The sequence below is a fragment of the Paramisgurnus dabryanus genome, chromosome 8 (genome assembly GCF_030506205.2).
Source record: "Paramisgurnus dabryanus chromosome 8, PD_genome_1.1, whole genome shotgun sequence".
Classification (NCBI taxonomy): Eukaryota; Metazoa; Chordata; class Actinopteri; order Cypriniformes; family Cobitidae; genus Paramisgurnus; species Paramisgurnus dabryanus.
Genome location: NC_133344.1, coordinates 34,516,784 through 34,534,661, shown reverse-complemented (window position 1 = coordinate 34,534,661; position 17,878 = coordinate 34,516,784). Strand labels below are relative to the sequence as shown.

Here is a 17,878-nt window from a genome sequence, read left to right as displayed (position 1 = left end):
CATTAAATCTGTCTATAAACAATAAATAGACAAAATGGCAGTGTAATTAGTCAGAAGGATAAATGTTTTATGAACTTTTATAATAAAACTGACCCGAGTTCACCGAAACATATTAGACACTGGTCATGTGATCAACTCCCCCTAGTGGTGAATCGTCGGATTTTCGAAACGTTTCGAAACAGTTATGACGTAATGAAGCCTCGTTTGCTAAAATCACGTGACTTGGGCCAGTTTGAAACACGCTCCGAACCACTGATTCGAAACAAAAGATTCGTAAATGTTTCGAAGCCTCATGAAGCAGTGCTTCGAAAACGACCATCACTAGCAGCATGATGTCATTGTAAAAACGAAGGAAACTCTGCGATCATTGTGCAACAGTGGAGCCGAAAATTTGACGAGATTGCTGGCGTTGCAAGATTGCCAGTGTCGTTTAGACTCCCAGAAGAAAAGACTGAATGCATTGGATATAATAAAATCAGCGGGGTAAATCCCCTGTGTTTGGTAAGTGTAAATATGATTTAATGTGACCTTTAATGAACATGGAGCTTGTGCAGAGCATCCTGCTAGCTAACTAACTAACGGTATACGACTGCAGTTATTAATCAGGCATTAATTAAAATGTGTTTACATGAGCAGTTATCCCTACTGAGACGTTTATAATGTAACGTTAGACAAATGCGTTAGGCCACATCTGTCGATTTCTTTCATATCAAAAGTATATGTTGCATAGCAGAAGTCCTATCCTATTTTCTTTATTGTTTATATTATAAAAGATTTGCATTTAATTTACTACAGGCAGATGTCATACATGGCATTTTTAGATTAAAATTATTATTTGTAATCCACACATTCCTAAAAACACGAATGGCAATGCTGTCCTATAATAAATAGTACAATTGCGTTCAACATGTTGATTTCAAGATTAAAGTCTGTTGCATTATGCTTACATATTCAGTCAGTGAGACTAAAACCCCATTTTGTTATAGTGTATTGTACAAAACATTGATCTTGTAATTGCCAAGCCTGGAAAGTCATAGAAATAAATATTAAATAGTAGCTGGGAATTGCTTTATGTGAGTTTTTGTAAATTATTTGGACTTTTAGTCAATCCAAACATCTAGAAATGTGAGAGTGAATTTCGTAATAAATGTAAATAACCCTGTCATGGTTGTGTAGTGATTGTTAATATCTGCCTTCGTTCAATTTATTGCGGCATCTAATTGCATTAATATTTCATTGTTTTATTGTTTTCTAATTCTTCTGAGTTTGACTTGTCCTCCACAGTTAATCAGCTGTTGAAAGCATATTTGCCTATGTGTGTGTGTGTGTGTGTGTGTGTGTGTGTGTGTGTGTGTGTGTGTGTGTGTGTTGACAGGCCTATGGGAGTTTATCTTTATTCATTGTGCATTTATTGCAGTCCTCACAGCATCCTACCACAGGCCTTGGCAACTGCAGCCTTTCAGCCTGTGCATAGCAGTTTCTTCTATAGCAACACCACAGACACATGCAGTAAATGTGCCATCTAAAATACACAAGGACTGTTGATTAAATAATGCATGGTTAAAACAGAGTCCCTAGAGACATCAGGGGCCCGTTTTAAAAAGGAGGTTAAGTTAAAACTCTGAATATGTTAACTCTAAAATGAGGGAAACTCTGGGTTTTCTGTTTCAGAATAGGAAGTATGCCAAACCCATGACGTTGAGATAAGTCAAGCCATTTTTAAATAAGTAGCTGTGTTTATGTCATTATTTATTGCGCACATTTTCATTATGTACACTGAAACATTTGAGCTGTCTTTACATTATAATCAAATTGCCAGTTCAAGTCAACTTAACTTACTACTCTATGGGGCAGTTTCCTGGAGAGGGATTAGACTAGTCCTAGACTAAAATAAATGTAAGAGCTGTCCAAACTGAAAACAACTTTCACCGACATATCTTAAAATACATCAGTGCCCTTTGTTTTGTTTTTAGTAAGGCATGTTTGTTAAACTTATTTTTTCTAACTAAGGTCTAGTCCTTTCTTAAGCTAATCCCTGTCCGGGAAACCTTTACATATTTTATATATTACACTGCAATTTCAACAAAAAATATAAAACAGTCAATTGAAATGACTTGTAAGCCAATTTAATATACTTAGATTAGGTGCATCTGAATAAACATACGTTCTATCTGACGTGATTTGATTGCTGTTGCGATATTCAAACATAAATGGGCTTTTAGTTCATGCATCTTGAATGAGCAATTTTAATTCATATAAATTCATAAGAAAAATCTGATGTGAATAAAGCAAGATTCATAAAAATAACTTCTCAAAGGTACTACCCTCGAGTACTTTTCTAAAGCGCAACGTCTAAACGATCTTCCCCGTATTTCAAATCGTGGTGGGCGGGGCTAAGATCGGCTGGCACCCAGGCTAACAGCACACAGCATACACAATCTAAATCAAGTCACACCACAACAAAATAGGCAGTCGCACAAATGCTCCCAAATATATTTTAAGGTCGCACAGATTAAATTTTGTTCGCATATGCAACCAAAACAGTCGCAATTTCGAGCCCTGAAACCAATGAGAGTCTCAGCTCTTATCCCCTTTAAAAGCTAGTTGCGCTGGCGCTATGTTTAATCGCTATTTAGATGACAGACTTTGTAAACTGAAAAACTAAGCTGAGGAAGAATATCCTCAGTTTAAGATTAATGTTAAATAATTGTGTTGATTTTCACTTGTATTGAAATTGTAATTTTTTTATTAAAACCTTTAAACCCCGTTTTCTTTTAGTCATGGAAGTAAAAAAGCAGGCTTTTAATTGCTTTAAATGTATGGCTATCCAATATCATCAAAAAATAATTTACAAGTATGTAAGAAAAGGTTTGTACTCTAAAAATACTTTATTTGTAACAAACAAGAGATAAAGAATTTACAAACGGCTCTCCGCACGTTTCAGCACTTGGACAGCGTCATATACAATAAATCCGTGAGGTAGCATTTAAAAAAAAACATTTAAAAAAAGATGCATTTGTTTAAAGCAAAGCATTTATTTACTTACCAGACTGCAGGTGAAGCAGCTCTTTACGCCTTCTAACGTCTCATAATTAGTCCTCATTTATGTCCAAGAGACTCATTAATAATCTTTTACATTCAATCCTTTAATCTTTCATATTTAAAAGCGTTTTTGTGCTGCTGCACATTCACGTATGTAATAAGCAAACCCGCGTTGTCGTCCCGTTTATAGGTGCATATTACTAACACGCTCTTTAAATAACTAAAAACATATTGCGCCATAACTTTAGACTTTAGACCAGGTTTTAGTCAATGGTGTAGTCTATTTTAGTTGCCTCAAAATAGCAACGCGCCAACAATACGCCTGAACACATCTCGTTTTCAGACCAGAACGCCCATGGGCGCAAAAGGGGGCGCAAATGCATTTGCTATTTAAACAACGTGGCGCTAAACGTGAAATTATTGCGCAGGGTGGAAACTAGCAAAAGACACTTGCGTTTCGCATTGCGCTGCATTGTGCTGGGTGTAAGAGAGCCCAAAGTCTAAGCCTAAAAGCCCGTCTTTACATCTTCCTCTCTAAATGTTTTTTGTTTTGTTTTTTTGCTCAAAATGACACCAATGTGGTTTGGTTTTTCCATTGGAAGCAATGAGTGCGTTTACATGCACAGTCTTACGCCGATTATGCTTAATAAACTGATAACACGTGGGGTCATGTAAACGCGTAAAGCGGTTTTCTTTAATCGGGGAAAGCTCATAAACAGCGTAAGCAAAAACCGATCGGCACAGGTAGTTTTTTGCTCATTACGCCGATTTCGTGTGGCATGTAAACACCTTAACCGTCTTTCTCACGGTTTTGTCCATGTGCGCATGTCTCCGCGTATGAAAGATGAACGTCACACGCAGAAGTAAGCGCAAGGTAACGCATAAAAGTCTCTGCTCGACTAAAGCAGTTGGTAGAGAAACTGTGAAAATAAAAGCTCATGTTACATTTACAGGTTCTGCAGACACGAGAAGAGATACAACAATATAGCTTAAGACAGATATGCCGACCGTTGACTTTTTGAACGACTATTGTGTACTATAGGTGGTGACGTCACTGCCTGCAAGAAAACTGATAATTCTTCAAGTCCCATGTAAACGCAGTTGTCTGCATAGCCGGCTTACTGATTTGCGTGTAAACGCATGAAAACAGTTTTCTGTAATTCAGATTTTTGATAGTTATCCACTTATTCTGTGCATGTAAACGTACTCAGTGACGTTCCTCGTTCATCTACAGGTTTACCTTTAGTGATGCAAAAGTCATGTCAAAATGCATTGTTTTTCTGTTGTCCGCATTGATAGTATTATGAAAGGTGATCCTCTGCATGTTTTAAACAGTCATTGGTGGGCCGTAAGTTGCAAAAGGTTGAAAACCCCTGCTGTAGTGATGTTAGATTCATTTGTGGGTGTTACATTTACATTGGCAGAGTATTATGAGACCCAATGGATTTTTGTATTAACCACATGTAGGGCTGCACGATTAATCGTTTTTAAACCGAAATCGCGATGTGAATGGATGCGATTTTCGAATCGCAAGAGCTGTGATTATTTCGATTCAAAACTATCAAATATAACAATCATCTAGTACGCCGTTTTTGACAGTTCGCTTCATGCGCATTTTACGTTTGATGCAGTTTAAACCAATAGAGTGCATTAACACTGAGGTGCTGACAACACGTCAGATAACGCCATTGAGCGAGCAGCAGTTCAACTCCCCAACAAAGTGTACGGCCATATGATTTCCGCGATGCGGAAAAAACACGGACAGAATCGCGAAATGCATACAAATGGAATTAACTCTTTCCCCGCCATTGACGAGATATCTCGTCAATTAAGAGAAAACGCTTCCCCGCCAATGACGAGATTTTCCGTCTTTCCGCAACTTTCTAAACCCGGAAGTATTGCCCTATGGCAAGCTGCTGCATGTCCGTGTCTGTTTTAAAGATCGCTCTGAATGGGATCTCTATGAAAATTCCGTCACAAAAATGGAATTAACTCTGCTTTTTGTTCAAAATATGGTGTTTTTGCAAAAACCTACCCATATTCAAAAGCTGATTGCAAAAGAACCACTAAAGGTAGGATGAAACGTTTTTTTTTTTTGTTTGAAAGCAGAGGGTCTGTTCTTTCATTTGGTATATTGTATGTTTATATATTTAAAGAAGAACATTTTCTGGAGGGCATTAAACTTTTGTGAAAATCATGAAAAACGCTGGCGCTGCCTGGCAACTTTTTTTAAAAACGCTGGCGGTGAAAGAGTTAACTGCACAACGCGGAATGTCATGAAGTTGGCAGGTTTTGGATTCAGTCATTTTTAAACCGGGGTCATTATAAAAACCCATTATAACTCATTAACCGGCAAATGAAAGGACAGAAATGCGCGAAAACATTTCCCTTTTGTGTAATGTTGGACTTAAAGAAAGGTGTATATACGTCCGTTTCTTGTCATGCATCGCAAACAATGACAAGCGCCTCATCAGACTATAAGCAGGTTTATAGCCCGGAACACAGCAGACGAAAGAGGTACATTATACTTTCTTGCACGCGCACATCTGCACCACTTTGAATATTTACAGGCACGAGGGTTCACGAAGCGCGCACACAGAGAGCAGTCAGCACACACGTGATCACTAAACTTAAGTTTTCTTTCTTGTCTAAGTGAACATAAACAGCTGGATGTTTATCAGTATATTGAAGCAGAGCAGTTTTAAAGCTGTCTTGTGTCTTAAAGTGACAGACAGTAACCTGGTGCTTTCTGTGTCAGAAATGTTTATTACACACCAAAAATTAAAATCTCTCCTTACTCTTAACTGAACAAGCTTCTGCAGCTCCACATTTAAAATCTTACAGTGAGGACTGTGCAGTGTTTATTTGTATTTTTTGCTTATGTTAAATCATAGATTCTAATAACTTATATATTTACATTTATTACAGATGCCTGAAAAGTAAAACAAGATGAGTATAGTCTTATGATTAAAAGAAAAAACTAAACATTTGCTTGTCAGAAGCATTGTTGTAGTGACAGCCAAAATACATTGGCATATATGTTATTTTAAATAAAACTTTCAATAAATTTTTGTTACATTGTATTTTAATGTTCTTAGATTAAAAAAGTCCTGCAGACAACTTGGTACAATGTTTAAGAGGTTTTAAATAAACAGTAGCACAGCATCTTTCTTTGGTGCTATTAAAACCACCACAACAAACCTGGATGTAGCTCTTTTATTATATACAAATGAATCGCACTTTAAATCGCGAATCGCAATTTTGTTCAGAAAAATCGCAATTAGATTTTTTCTCCGAATCGTGCAGCCCTAACCACATGCATTTATTAAGGCTGTGCAATTAATCGTTTTTGATTTTCAATTTCAGTTTGATATTAAATCGATTACAAAAACAGGATAATCGGGCTAAAACAATTATTGTGCCATTACAATTTAAATAGCATTTGTGTTTGTAAAGCAGTTCGAAGGCACCACTGCTTTGACACGTGTAGCCTAATGCAACACTTACTTAACTCTTTCCCTGCCATTGAGAGTTAACTCATCAATTGAGATAAAACGCTTCCCTGCCAATGAGAAGTTTTTCCAGCGATCCGTAATATAGCTATTATCCACCAAATAAAGGTAGAATGAAACAGGAGGGTTTTTCTTTCATTTGATATATTGTACGTTTATATTTTTAAAGAATATTTTCTGGAAGCCATTAAACTTTTGTGAAAATCAGCAAAAATGCTTGTGCTGGGTGGCATTTTTTTTTTTAAATGCTGGTGGGGAAAGAGTTCATTAACTCTTTCACCGCCAGCGTTTTTAAAAAAAGTTGCCAGCCAGCGCCAGCGTTTTTCATGATTTTCACCAAAGTTTAATGCCTTCCAGAAAATGTTCTTCTTTAAATATATAAACATACAATATACCAAATGAAAGAACAGACCCTCTGCTTTCAAACAAAAAAAAACGTTTCATCCTACCTTTAGTGGTTCTTTTGCAATCAGCTTTTGAATATGGGTAGGTTTTTGCAAAAACACCATATTTTGAGCAAAAAGCAGAAATAATTCCATTTTTATGACGGACTTTTCATAGAGATCCGATTCAGAGCGATCTTTAAAACAGACACGGACATGCAGCAGCTTGGCATAGGGCAATACTTCCGGTTTTAAAAAGTTGCGGAAGGGCGCCACCTGGTGGATAATAGCGGTATTGCGGAAAGACGGAATATCTCGTCATTGGCGGGGAAGCGTTTTCTCTTAATTGACGAGAAATCTCGTCAATGGCGGGGAAAGAGTTAAAAGGTTAAATAAATTTGTGTTTTCATAGTCACTTAGTAGTCAAGTTAAATAACAATGATATATATATATATTTTTTAAATAACTGTGATTATGATTTTGCCCATAATCGAGCAGCCCTAGCCTTTATTTAAGCATAATATTAATAATTTTTCTTTTAATACATTTTATAATATATTTCAATACTAATCCTTAAGTGACTATCAACCTTTGTGGCCGTGCTCAGTTCCCTTTACGTTTTTTTTTTACAAATTCATTCATCAGAGTTGCTGGTCTAGTGGGGTAGTGCTGTGCGCAGTGGTCAGGGCAGACATACTTTTGACAACCTGAGTTCAAATACTGGCTTGGCGTATTTTAATTTTATTAATGTCAAACCTTTGTAAAGTCAGGTAGCCTTTAATGCCCAAGTCTTATTTAATTTTTAGCTGTTGTCATGTTCCTTTGTCCATGGAATTGCATCTGCATGAAAATGTATATAAGGTTCAACAACTTGCAGTCCTCAGTTTATTTACATCTGATATTTTAACCCTGATAATTTTTTGTGTAGTTTAGCAGTGAAAAGTATTCAGACCTCTTTTTTACATGCTGTTGCCAAGGTGAATTTTAATATCGATGCTCCATTGACAATGGATATTCAGTCTATTTAGAGTCGATGGTTTTCCCATCTCAGATTAGTCAACTCAAGAGTTCATGTTTTAATTCAGAGTTGATTAAACCTCCTTACTGAAACTATATGCAAAAGGTACAAATCCCAAATAAAACGATGACGCAAGTTATCATCTCCAACGTGAACCTCTTTTCCTGGACTACAACAAACACGTGGATTGTAGGCAACAGTTTACTTCCTGGGATTGGTGATGTATAGCAGTGGTTTTCAAACTGGGGGCCGCGAGATGGTGCCGGGGGGCCCCAGTTTTATGACATTTTATGAAATACATTAATTTATCATGAATTCTGTGTAATTAAACCTAAAAAAATAAGGCTACTAACCAAAAGCACTACTTTTTTTGTATAATTTAATGTTTTTTTTTATTAAAATGTTGAGTTTTAGAACAGTTTTTTTGTCACAAATTTTCTTTGGGGGGCGCCGAAGGAATGCACCGTACACAAGGGGGGCCGCACGTTGAAAAAGTTTGGGAACCACTGATGTAGAGAAGACCGACATTATCATAATTCCTCCAGCTTCGGACTCACAGCCTTAGATGGCCAATCAGGGACATGGTGCTTTTCAATCTGTGTGTTTTAGGATGTGAGTGAAATCTGGAGCTACAAAAATGTATGATATGTGGAAAATAAGGTCTCTCTCTCTCTCTCTCTCTCTCTCTCTCTCTTAGCGTTGGTGAGCATGGAGGATTATGACTTTTTATTCAAAATTGTGCTGATAGGAAATGCAGGAGTGGGGAAAACCTGCCTTGTCCGACGCTTCACTCAGGTCTGTGCTATAACTTATAATTTCATTTCTTTCAACAAAGATTTGTCATTGTTCAAACAAATTGACACGAATTCAATATATTTGGGGTTATTTTAATCCTCTGACACAGGAGCAATATTTCAAAGGATTGGTTTAGCTAGAAATGAAAATTCTGAACACTGCGTTGGCCAATTTTTGCGTGTAGTGACAATGAATAGGGATTGAAATACAAAAGGTCTTAAAAGCATCATAAAAGTGGTTTATAAGACGGTTCATAAATGTAAATGTTAGATTGGTGCGCCTCATTCCTAAAGTATGTGAAAGATTCAATTGTTGTCGACAGTAAATAATGTAGCCTACTTTTATAAACCATGTTGAATTCAATTTATGTATAAATAAAAAAATATAATAACATATAAAGAGAACAGTCATATAAAGCTATGGCTATTTGTCAAAAGTAACTCACCACATAATACATACTAGGTTGTATGTATTTTCACTGAATATTTAAATGACTTGTATAGAAGAATAATTGATTTATTTCTGCTCCTTTTTTGATAATTTTCTAGGGCCTGTTCCCTCCTGGACAAGGTGCGACCATAGGAGTTGACTTCATGATCAAAACTGTTGAAATAAAAGGAGTTAAAGTAAAGGTAGGTGTGACACTTCAATTTAGTATCATTATATGGTACTACATTGTTTTATTGTAATTTATTTTTTCAAATTGCATACCATTTTGTAATTCAAACTTATGTTGACTTTTTGTTATTGTGTATTTTTATTTCTAATATTTTTTTCTGTTGTATACTCATTTGCATTTTCAGTGTCTTTTATAATTTATTGTTTCTCGCGCTCTTTTACCCCATTTTTTTCAAGAAGAATGGACAAAATGTTATTCTACCAGATGACAATAAAGATCTTGAATCAATTGAATCAAAATTTGAATTTGCAATTGGCCTTCTGTCTTAGTAAGGCAGAAGGCCTAGTGGATAGCGAGTCGGGCTTGTAACTTGAAGGTAACCCGAAAGTCTTCGGTTCAAGTGTCATGGCCAGCAGGCTGCGATTGAGGTGACCTTGAGCAAAGCATCTTTGCCCCAATTGCTCCCTGGGCATTTGAGTGATAGCTGCCCACTGCTTAGGGTGTATGTGGGTGTTCACTACTCAATGGGATGTGTTAAATGCAGAAGTCAATTTCCAAGTATAGGTTACCATGCATTACTTCACTTTCACTTAGTTTAACCATCTATACATGCCTTTAACCATCTCTAGATGCCAGCTGTAAATGCAACCGCAATACAGTGTAGTATTTCATGTCAGCTTTACAAAAATCTACTGTTGTGACGTATACATCCAGAGGACTAACAGCCGATAGACTGCTGGGATGCATTGTGAAAGTAAATTCACTTCATATTGCCTGTGCCTTGGCATCTCTGAGGTTGAAACTCTGCTTGTATTGGGTTCTGCTGAAACTGCTAGATTGATTTCAGGGATCATTTGATCCGTTCATCTCCTCGCAGCTCCAGATCTGGGACACAGCCGGGCAGGAGAGGTTTCGCTCCATAACCCAGAGCTACTATCGCAGTGCCAACGCCCTCATCCTCACCTATGACATCACCTGCGAGGATTCCTTCCGGTGCCTTCCTGAGTGGCTGAGGGAGATTGAGCAGTATGCTAACAACCAAGTGGTGACAATCTTAGTAGGTTAGTGTTGATTTGAAATGCTTCCAAAATAAAAAAAATCATTATTCAAGTAGACTGATGGTTTACTACAATACACCATAGAGAACAGGTTAATTTTTGTACAGCTTAACTTGATATGTATTGCTAGATATATGTAAGAGCAGTGGTTCTCAAACTGGGGTCCGGGGCCCCCAGGGGAGCCACGAGATGGTGCCAGGGGGCCCCAGTTTTATGACATTTTATAAAATACATTCATTTATCATGAATTCTGTGTAATTAAACCTAAAAAAATAAGGCTACTAACCAACAGCACTATTTTGTATGACTTAATATGTTTTGTTTAATTAAAATGTTAAATTTTAGAACAGTTTTTGTCATAAATTTTCTTTGGGGGGCCGCGAAGGAATGCACTGTACACAAGGGGGGCCGCACGCGGAAAAAGTTTGAGAACCACTGTGTTAGCGTATGCATGCATTTTGCAGAACGTAACAAAAATGACTGTTAATACTTCTTGCCTTTATTTACTGGATTTCATAAATATCAGTCTAAGATATGCAGCAGGGCTCAAAATTAACTTTTTTATTTGGTAGCACTGGTGCTCCCAACTTTAAAGAGTTAGGAGCACCAACAAAAATTTAGGCGCATCCATCCAAAAATTTAAAGGCACCAAAACTACAATGTATATGTTAATAGATTTATTTTATTAAAAATAAAACGCCACTGTGGCCGGCATTTAAAATTTGTTCTTCTATTTATTTTATTTTATTTTTTGCTGCATAGATTCCAAAATTATGTTTTAATGTTTTAAAAAATACTATAAAAACATACCATCAGCATTGTCGTGTTCCACATCAACATGGACCACAAGGATGTTTGTCGGATGTCCATTCCCCAGCGCATGCGCACATACACTATCAAACACTCTTTGACAGACAGGTCGGTGTCTCCATCAATAATGAACACATTTATCATGACACTACTTGTGTTTTTGGCACTTTCGCCATGTTTAAGCAAGGTCTGGCGCTTAAAATGTTTTGATTCCGCCACCAATGCCGTTTTACAGGATTTACAGTAAACACAGTAAGTTACATCGAGCCATTCTCATAGCGGAGATACTCAAAATCTTTAAGCCACTCTCTCCGAAAGGTTTAACGTCAAGTCTTATCTTCCGGTGGTGGAGTCGCATTTGAATCCGGATCGTCTGATTAATTACAGTAGTAACATTGGCTGTAGTTGGCTCGTTCTCGTCATGCTCACGGTTCGTCTTTCACGTTTTCGCGCTTCACGTATTAACGTAGCATGGCAACAAGGAATGACTGACGCTCATATTAGCCAATCTGCGGTCTTCATTAAACGTAAGAACTTAATGGCGAAATTTGATTGGTTATGTAACGTTGGAGAGAACACTGAACCTGGGACAGCAGCACGCAGCATCACAATCTAAATCAAGTCGCACCACAACAAAATTGGCAGTCGCACAAATGCTCCCAAATATATTTTAAGGTCGCACAGATTAAATTTCGGTCGCATATGCGACCAAAATAGTCGCAATTTCGAGCCCTGTGCAGTCTTCTTTTGTGCTGTCTTTACAGTTTAGCTGCTTTACAATTTTTTTCCTTAAATGGCAGCAACAGTAATATGATAAAAGATGCACCAGTGTTCCATAAAAAATCTTTTAATAATACACATTTTTTTAATAAATGATGATTTTTCCTCCAAGTAAAGGACAAGTTCGGTATTTTAGACTTAAAGCCCTGTTTTCAGATTGTTTATGGTGAAATAGAACGGTTTTGACTGAAATTCCGACATTTGCGGCTGCCCTGAGAATTTTCGCGTGTTTGTGTTTCAGCTCAGACCTCTACAATGGGTTTAATGGTGCACTGGAACAATCCTTCCTAAAATGCATTAAACTTTCGTTTACAAAGACGTGAAACTCACCGAGTGGTCAGGGGTGTTCACTGATATGCTCACACAAAAATCACTGCAAAATACGCATTCCAACAGGTTTTATCGTAGTTTTTACCAACTCCATTGACTTGTATTAGATGTGCTGTGAGGTACGGTATTACTCCGCGCCGGGAACTTTGTTTCTATTCTTGCAATTGGCAATGGCGGATTAGCGCCACCACCTGGGCTGGAGTGTTTATTATTCAAGCTCTAAGCGGAAGAATGTACGGGTGTGAGGCGTTTGGAAAAATAGGTCCACAAGTTAACAACGAATGCTAAAACAGCTGTTGGAAAGCATCTTTTGCAGCGATTTTTGTGTGAGCATATCAGTGAACACCCCTGACCACTCGGTGAGTTTCACGTCTTTGTAAACGAAAGTTTAATGCATTTTAGGAAGGATTGTTCCAGTGCACCTATACACCCATTGTAGAGGTGTGAGGTGAAACACAAGCCGCAAATGTCGAAATTTCAGTCAAAACCGTTCCATTTCACCATAAACAATCTGAAAACAGGGCTTTAAGTCTAAAATACAGAACTTGTCCTTTAATGTAATGCCTGATTCTCACTATAGGCTCTTTATTTCCAGCAACTTAGTGGGATCACAGACATTAATGATTTAATGATATTGATGAGGCATATCCTCGAGTGATACTTTGCATGCATAAATGCTGGGATAGCTTGTGCAAATCATGGCACACTGTGATTGGATTAGACAAGTCCTTTCTCATGAATAATGTTACAATGCTTATGAATACTATTAAAAATAACAATGACGTAAATACACTTTTGGGAGACATGGCAGCCAATGAACGTCTGGAAAAACTTGGATTTATCTCACTGTAGGGATGGGCAATATAAACGATAGAAAATTGGCACACGATAGAGATTTTAAATCTATTGCACTATCGCGATAATGCGTGTTGATGACACTATCTACCCGCGAACTTTAGAGCCACGAGCTGCAGCCGAATAAACATGGATGAAAGCGTCAGCAAAACAGAGGAACTTGTGAAAAATACCGATGCAACATCTATTATTTGGATTTAAGCCATAAGTTACATAAGTTAACTGCTGCTCCATGCGCGAAATTGGCATTATGGTCTAGTAATTGTGAAACATGCAGTATATATATATATATGCAGTATAGTCCTCACAAGCATTTAAAGTGTTTAGTGTTATAAAAATAATTAACTGTGTTTTTTAGCAGATAGATCTTGTCGGCTTTATCATTTTAAAAGTAGATCACCACACAAAAAAGTCTGGACACCCCTGCTGTAGAGTGTGCCAGGCAAAAGTTCCAGCTAAGAGTGGTAACAAGACTAATCTGGCCATAACGGTTTACTTTTACTTACTTTTTTGCAGTTTGGCTTTTCTAAGGGTCTATGTAACCTGTTCTGAAATGAGTCTATTAAAATTATTATATCGCAATACATATCGCTATCGCAAGAGGCTGCAATGTATAACGCAATATGGATTTTAGGCCATATCGCCCATCCCTATCTCACTGCTATGACGTGACTTCAACTTAACTTTTCAAACCGGAAGAACGAAATGGCCCAAAAAAGTAACCAGTTTTTACTTTATAATATAATTTGTGACAGCTATTACTGTTTTAAGTGGTCTTCCGATCTCTCTGATAAAGCCAATACGGAAGTGACTTAAACTGCAATTCATCGACTGGCCACTAGAGGCTGGCTCCAAAAGGGAGTCAATTCCCATGTTAAAATCCAAACTTTACAGTAGAAATTAATGTTTACAGCCTAGTACAAAAACTGTTTTTGGTCTATATACAGGGTTCCCACAGGTCCTTGAAATCCTTGAAAGTTTGTGAATCTGGGGAAAAAATGTAAGGCCCTGGGAAGTTTTTGAAAATATTCATACATAGATACAGGTCATTGAAAGTGCTTGAATCTATTTTATGCAAGACGTTTTCTGGGAAAATTCTAGACTTTTAAAGCACACATGCTAAACTGTTCACTTTAAATGCTTATATCTTCTGTATGCGAATGTTGATTCATACCAAAATGCTTTTTTGCATAGTTGTGTTTGACACATGAAAACTCTCGGGTTACGTATCTAACTGTTGTTCCCTGAGAAGGGAACGAGACGCTGCGTCTCCCTTGCCATACTTCCTGCATCCCTGTAACGCCGTCTTTGGTAATATTTCAGATAGCGATATACTTCCTGGCTCCCGCGTCACCCTGTCTTTGTCATTAAGCCTCACCATTGGTTAAATTTGATAAACACATTTAGACGCACTTACCCTTGGAGGCGCCCCCAAAGTGTCACCGAAGTGACGCAGCGCAAGTTCGCTTGAAAGGGAACTGTAACAATGTATCTTAAAAGGTAACACGATGTAGTCCTTGAATTTGAGGGGGATTTGCACCTGGAAAGTCCTTGAAAGGTCCTTTAATTTAAAGTTAACTAAGGTGTGGGAACCCTGTATATAGCTTATTTTGCCCTTCATGACATCTGTGAGGGGGTGATTTTTTTTTGTAACTCATCCGTTTAAATTCTATTAAGCCTTAAAGTTCTGCATAATTAAGGGCGTGGCCACTTGAGTGACAGTTGAACAGCCATTACGGTCACTGGAGTCAAGCTAGGCGAGCGTGGTTTCAGCAAAAATGCGTTTTGAAAAGAAAAAAACATTCGATGAAGCCGTCTATAAGTTGCACCTGACTAAAAGTCGCAGGACCAACCAAACTATGAAAAAGTGTGACGTATGCAGCGGCCATAGCTTTATCGTAAATAAAACACTGCTATTGACCAATCAGAATCAAGGCTGGAACTAACCATTTAATAAAACCCATTTAGATGCGGCTGATCTTATATTTTTATAAAAACGATTTTTAAATGAAAGTCAGGCAGACTGCAGAGCGGTTGTTTATTTTCTGAGCGATAAGATGTTTTCGTGTTGACTTTAAAGCACACTCAAAAAATCCCACTCATGTACATTAAAGCTAAGACTCAAGCTACTGTATAACCATGGATCAAAATATTATACAGACTTTTTTAGCAACAGTACAACTGTCCTTGCAGCCACCCACAACACTTTAGCCCACGAGTTATAAACAAACCACTTACATTTTCTTCAAATCTAAACAACTAGTTAATGGTCTGTATGGTGGTGTAGAAATAAAGTTAATCAGCCATGCATTTATGTATTTATCTTGATTAATGTTTGCATTGCACTCAGCAGTTTGCAGATGCAAAAAATTGTCCAACAGCGGTAGTTTAATATTTCTCTTGCAGCTGTTAAACATTTGAACCATGAACGAACTGCATTTTGATGGACAACTTAAATGCACACACATATTTGATTTTTTTTTGTCATTCAAACCTGTTCTTACTTTTTGCAGGGAATAAGATAGACCTGGCCGACAAGCGGGAAGTCCATCGGCAGCGAGCGGAGGAGTTTGCGGAGTCTCAGAGCATGTTGTATCTGGAGACCTCGGCCAAAGAGTCGGACAACGTGGAGAAGCTCTTCCTGGACCTGGCTTGCGAACTGATCCGCGAGGCCAAGCAAAACACGTTGGACAACAACGACTCCACCCCCATGCCCGGAGAAGGGAAAAACATCAATTATTTGAGTTGCTGCAGCAGCATGAACTAGTAGATTTGGCCACCCTTTTTGGCTCAAGGGGCGACACGGATTGCATACAAAGTGGTTGTATTGTCAGTGCAATGCAAACACTACAGTGGTTAGTCTTTTAAAGTCTACTACTTTACCCGTCCTCAAACCCTTGGGTATTTTAAACCGTACTCTGTACATTCGAGACATATATGATCAGATTATGCTGCTTTCAAATGAGGGCACTGAAGCTCTTGATGGTTTTATGATTTTAAACGGGAGAGAAATATCTTGTTACACAAAAAATGCCAGCTGACAGGTCAGGCAATGAAATTTTTTACACTTCTGTACAATGCAACAGTTGGGATTTTCCTTCTGACTTGTGAGCCGATGTATCTTATTATCCTTAGGATCCTTTATAATAGTTCATAACAAGTGCAGGTCCTCACCTTCAATCTTACCCGTTTTAAGGGAGGGTTCACCCAAAAATGAAAATTCTGTCATTATTGCTCACCCACTTTTTAATTTGACTCCTTTTATTGATCAAAACACCAACAGTTCTTATTCACACTTCTGCTTATTCAAATTATTTGTTTACAAAACACAAACTAATGGCGTTTTGCAAAACACAAACTAATGGCGTTCACAAATGAGGGCTATGATCGAAAGAAGATTTTCAATGAATACAAATTAGCATTTCTTTCTGAATAAAATCAGCTATGCTGGTTTGGAATGACATAAGGGTAAGCAGTGCAGAAGTAAAATATTTCGGGTGAATTATTCCTTTTAAATGCATTGCCACAACGTTGGTGTGACTTCTTTGCTCGTGATATCATGAGGTGGTACATGCATGCCCATTTATTTTACATCCGTCAATAATCTGTGACAGGATGATAATGAAAGCGACAACTTCTTTTAAATCATTAGGCAGTCATTTTAATAAGTATATACATTCTCATTAAAGCTTGCATGGACGTTTGGTTGCTAATACACAACAAATACTGTGTCATTTTGATAAACCATAGCAAAAGCCCAATGTGCCTCTGTCATGTAGCCATCCTGTTGTCATATTGTAAATGGCAGTCTCATGAAAACTCGTCTAGGTTATATTAAAACACAAAGCCTGTTTATATGATCCTTAAAGGGACAGTTCATTTTAATGAAAATTCGGCCATTATTCACTCACCCTTGTGATATTTCAGACTTGTGTGACTTTATATTTTGCATTTCTTTTAACATTCCGCATTGCACTTACATGTGTTTAGACAACCAACAAATGACATTTGGTATGGGTTTGGTGTATTCGTTTATAGCAAAACTTGTGCTATATTTGATTTAATGTGAACCTCGAGATATTAGATTTTGTTTGGAGCCAATTTAAATGCATTGTGACATTATTTTCATGATTTTTCATTATGCATTTGAATGTTTCACTTCTTGATTATTCCCTTTGGATTCTAGAATCATCCTGGACATCATTAAAATTAAATCATACTGATACAAACACTACAATTTATATGTATGGGAGGGAGTTTAAAAAAAGTCACAGTGCAGTAGGATATGCTAAATATTTTTTTTTCAGGTGATTTTGATTTGCGGTGTAACCCGGACAGGTGTTCACCCAGCAAGAGTTTTTTGGCATTTCATCTTTTTATGTATTTGCACATCCTAAAAGTGAACACCATGGTTTTAACTCCTTGTCCAATGGCATACACTCTAAAAAACAAACGGTGCTATATAGCACCAAAACAGTTGCTTTGGATCGTAACGATAGAAGAACCATTTTTAGTGCCATATAGCACCGGTGAAGAACCAGTGAAGCACCAGTGAAGCACCTGTGTAGAACCATATAGTGCTATGTAGAACCATATGTGGTGCTATATGGCCCCTATATGGTTCTACACTGGTGCTTCACTGGTGCTTCACTGGTTCTTCACCGGTGCTATATGGC

General features: G+C 37.5%; 1 protein-coding gene across 1 annotated transcript; it reads left to right on the top strand.

Annotated features, from left to right (window-relative positions):
- The first annotated feature begins 24 nt into the window (after nucleotides 1–24).
- On the top strand, nucleotides 25–17,672 carry rab30 (RAB30, member RAS oncogene family). The gene is made up of 5 exons (XM_065281633.2): nucleotides 25–501; nucleotides 8,653–8,750; nucleotides 9,299–9,382; nucleotides 10,247–10,430; nucleotides 15,716–17,672. The coding sequence occupies exons 2-5, from the start codon at nucleotides 8,664–8,666 to the stop codon at nucleotides 15,967–15,969; spliced, it is 609 nt and encodes a 202-aa protein (XP_065137705.1). The 5' UTR covers nucleotides 25–501; nucleotides 8,653–8,663; the 3' UTR covers nucleotides 15,970–17,672.
- Nucleotides 17,673–17,878: the final 206 nt, after the last annotated feature.

Bases quoted from the DNA above. Each gene is read 5' to 3' on its own strand.
- rab30 (XM_065281633.2), top strand. From the start codon at position 8,664: ATGGAGGATTATGACTTTTTATTCAAAATTGTGCTGATAGGAAATGCA. The intron at 8,751-9,298 runs GTCTGTGCTATA...ATAATTTTCTAG, and splicing joins TTGTCCGACGCTTCACTCAG to GGCCTGTTCCCTCCTGGACA. The intron at 9,383-10,246 runs GTAGGTGTGACA...ATCTCCTCGCAG, and splicing joins TAAAAGGAGTTAAAGTAAAG to CTCCAGATCTGGGACACAGC.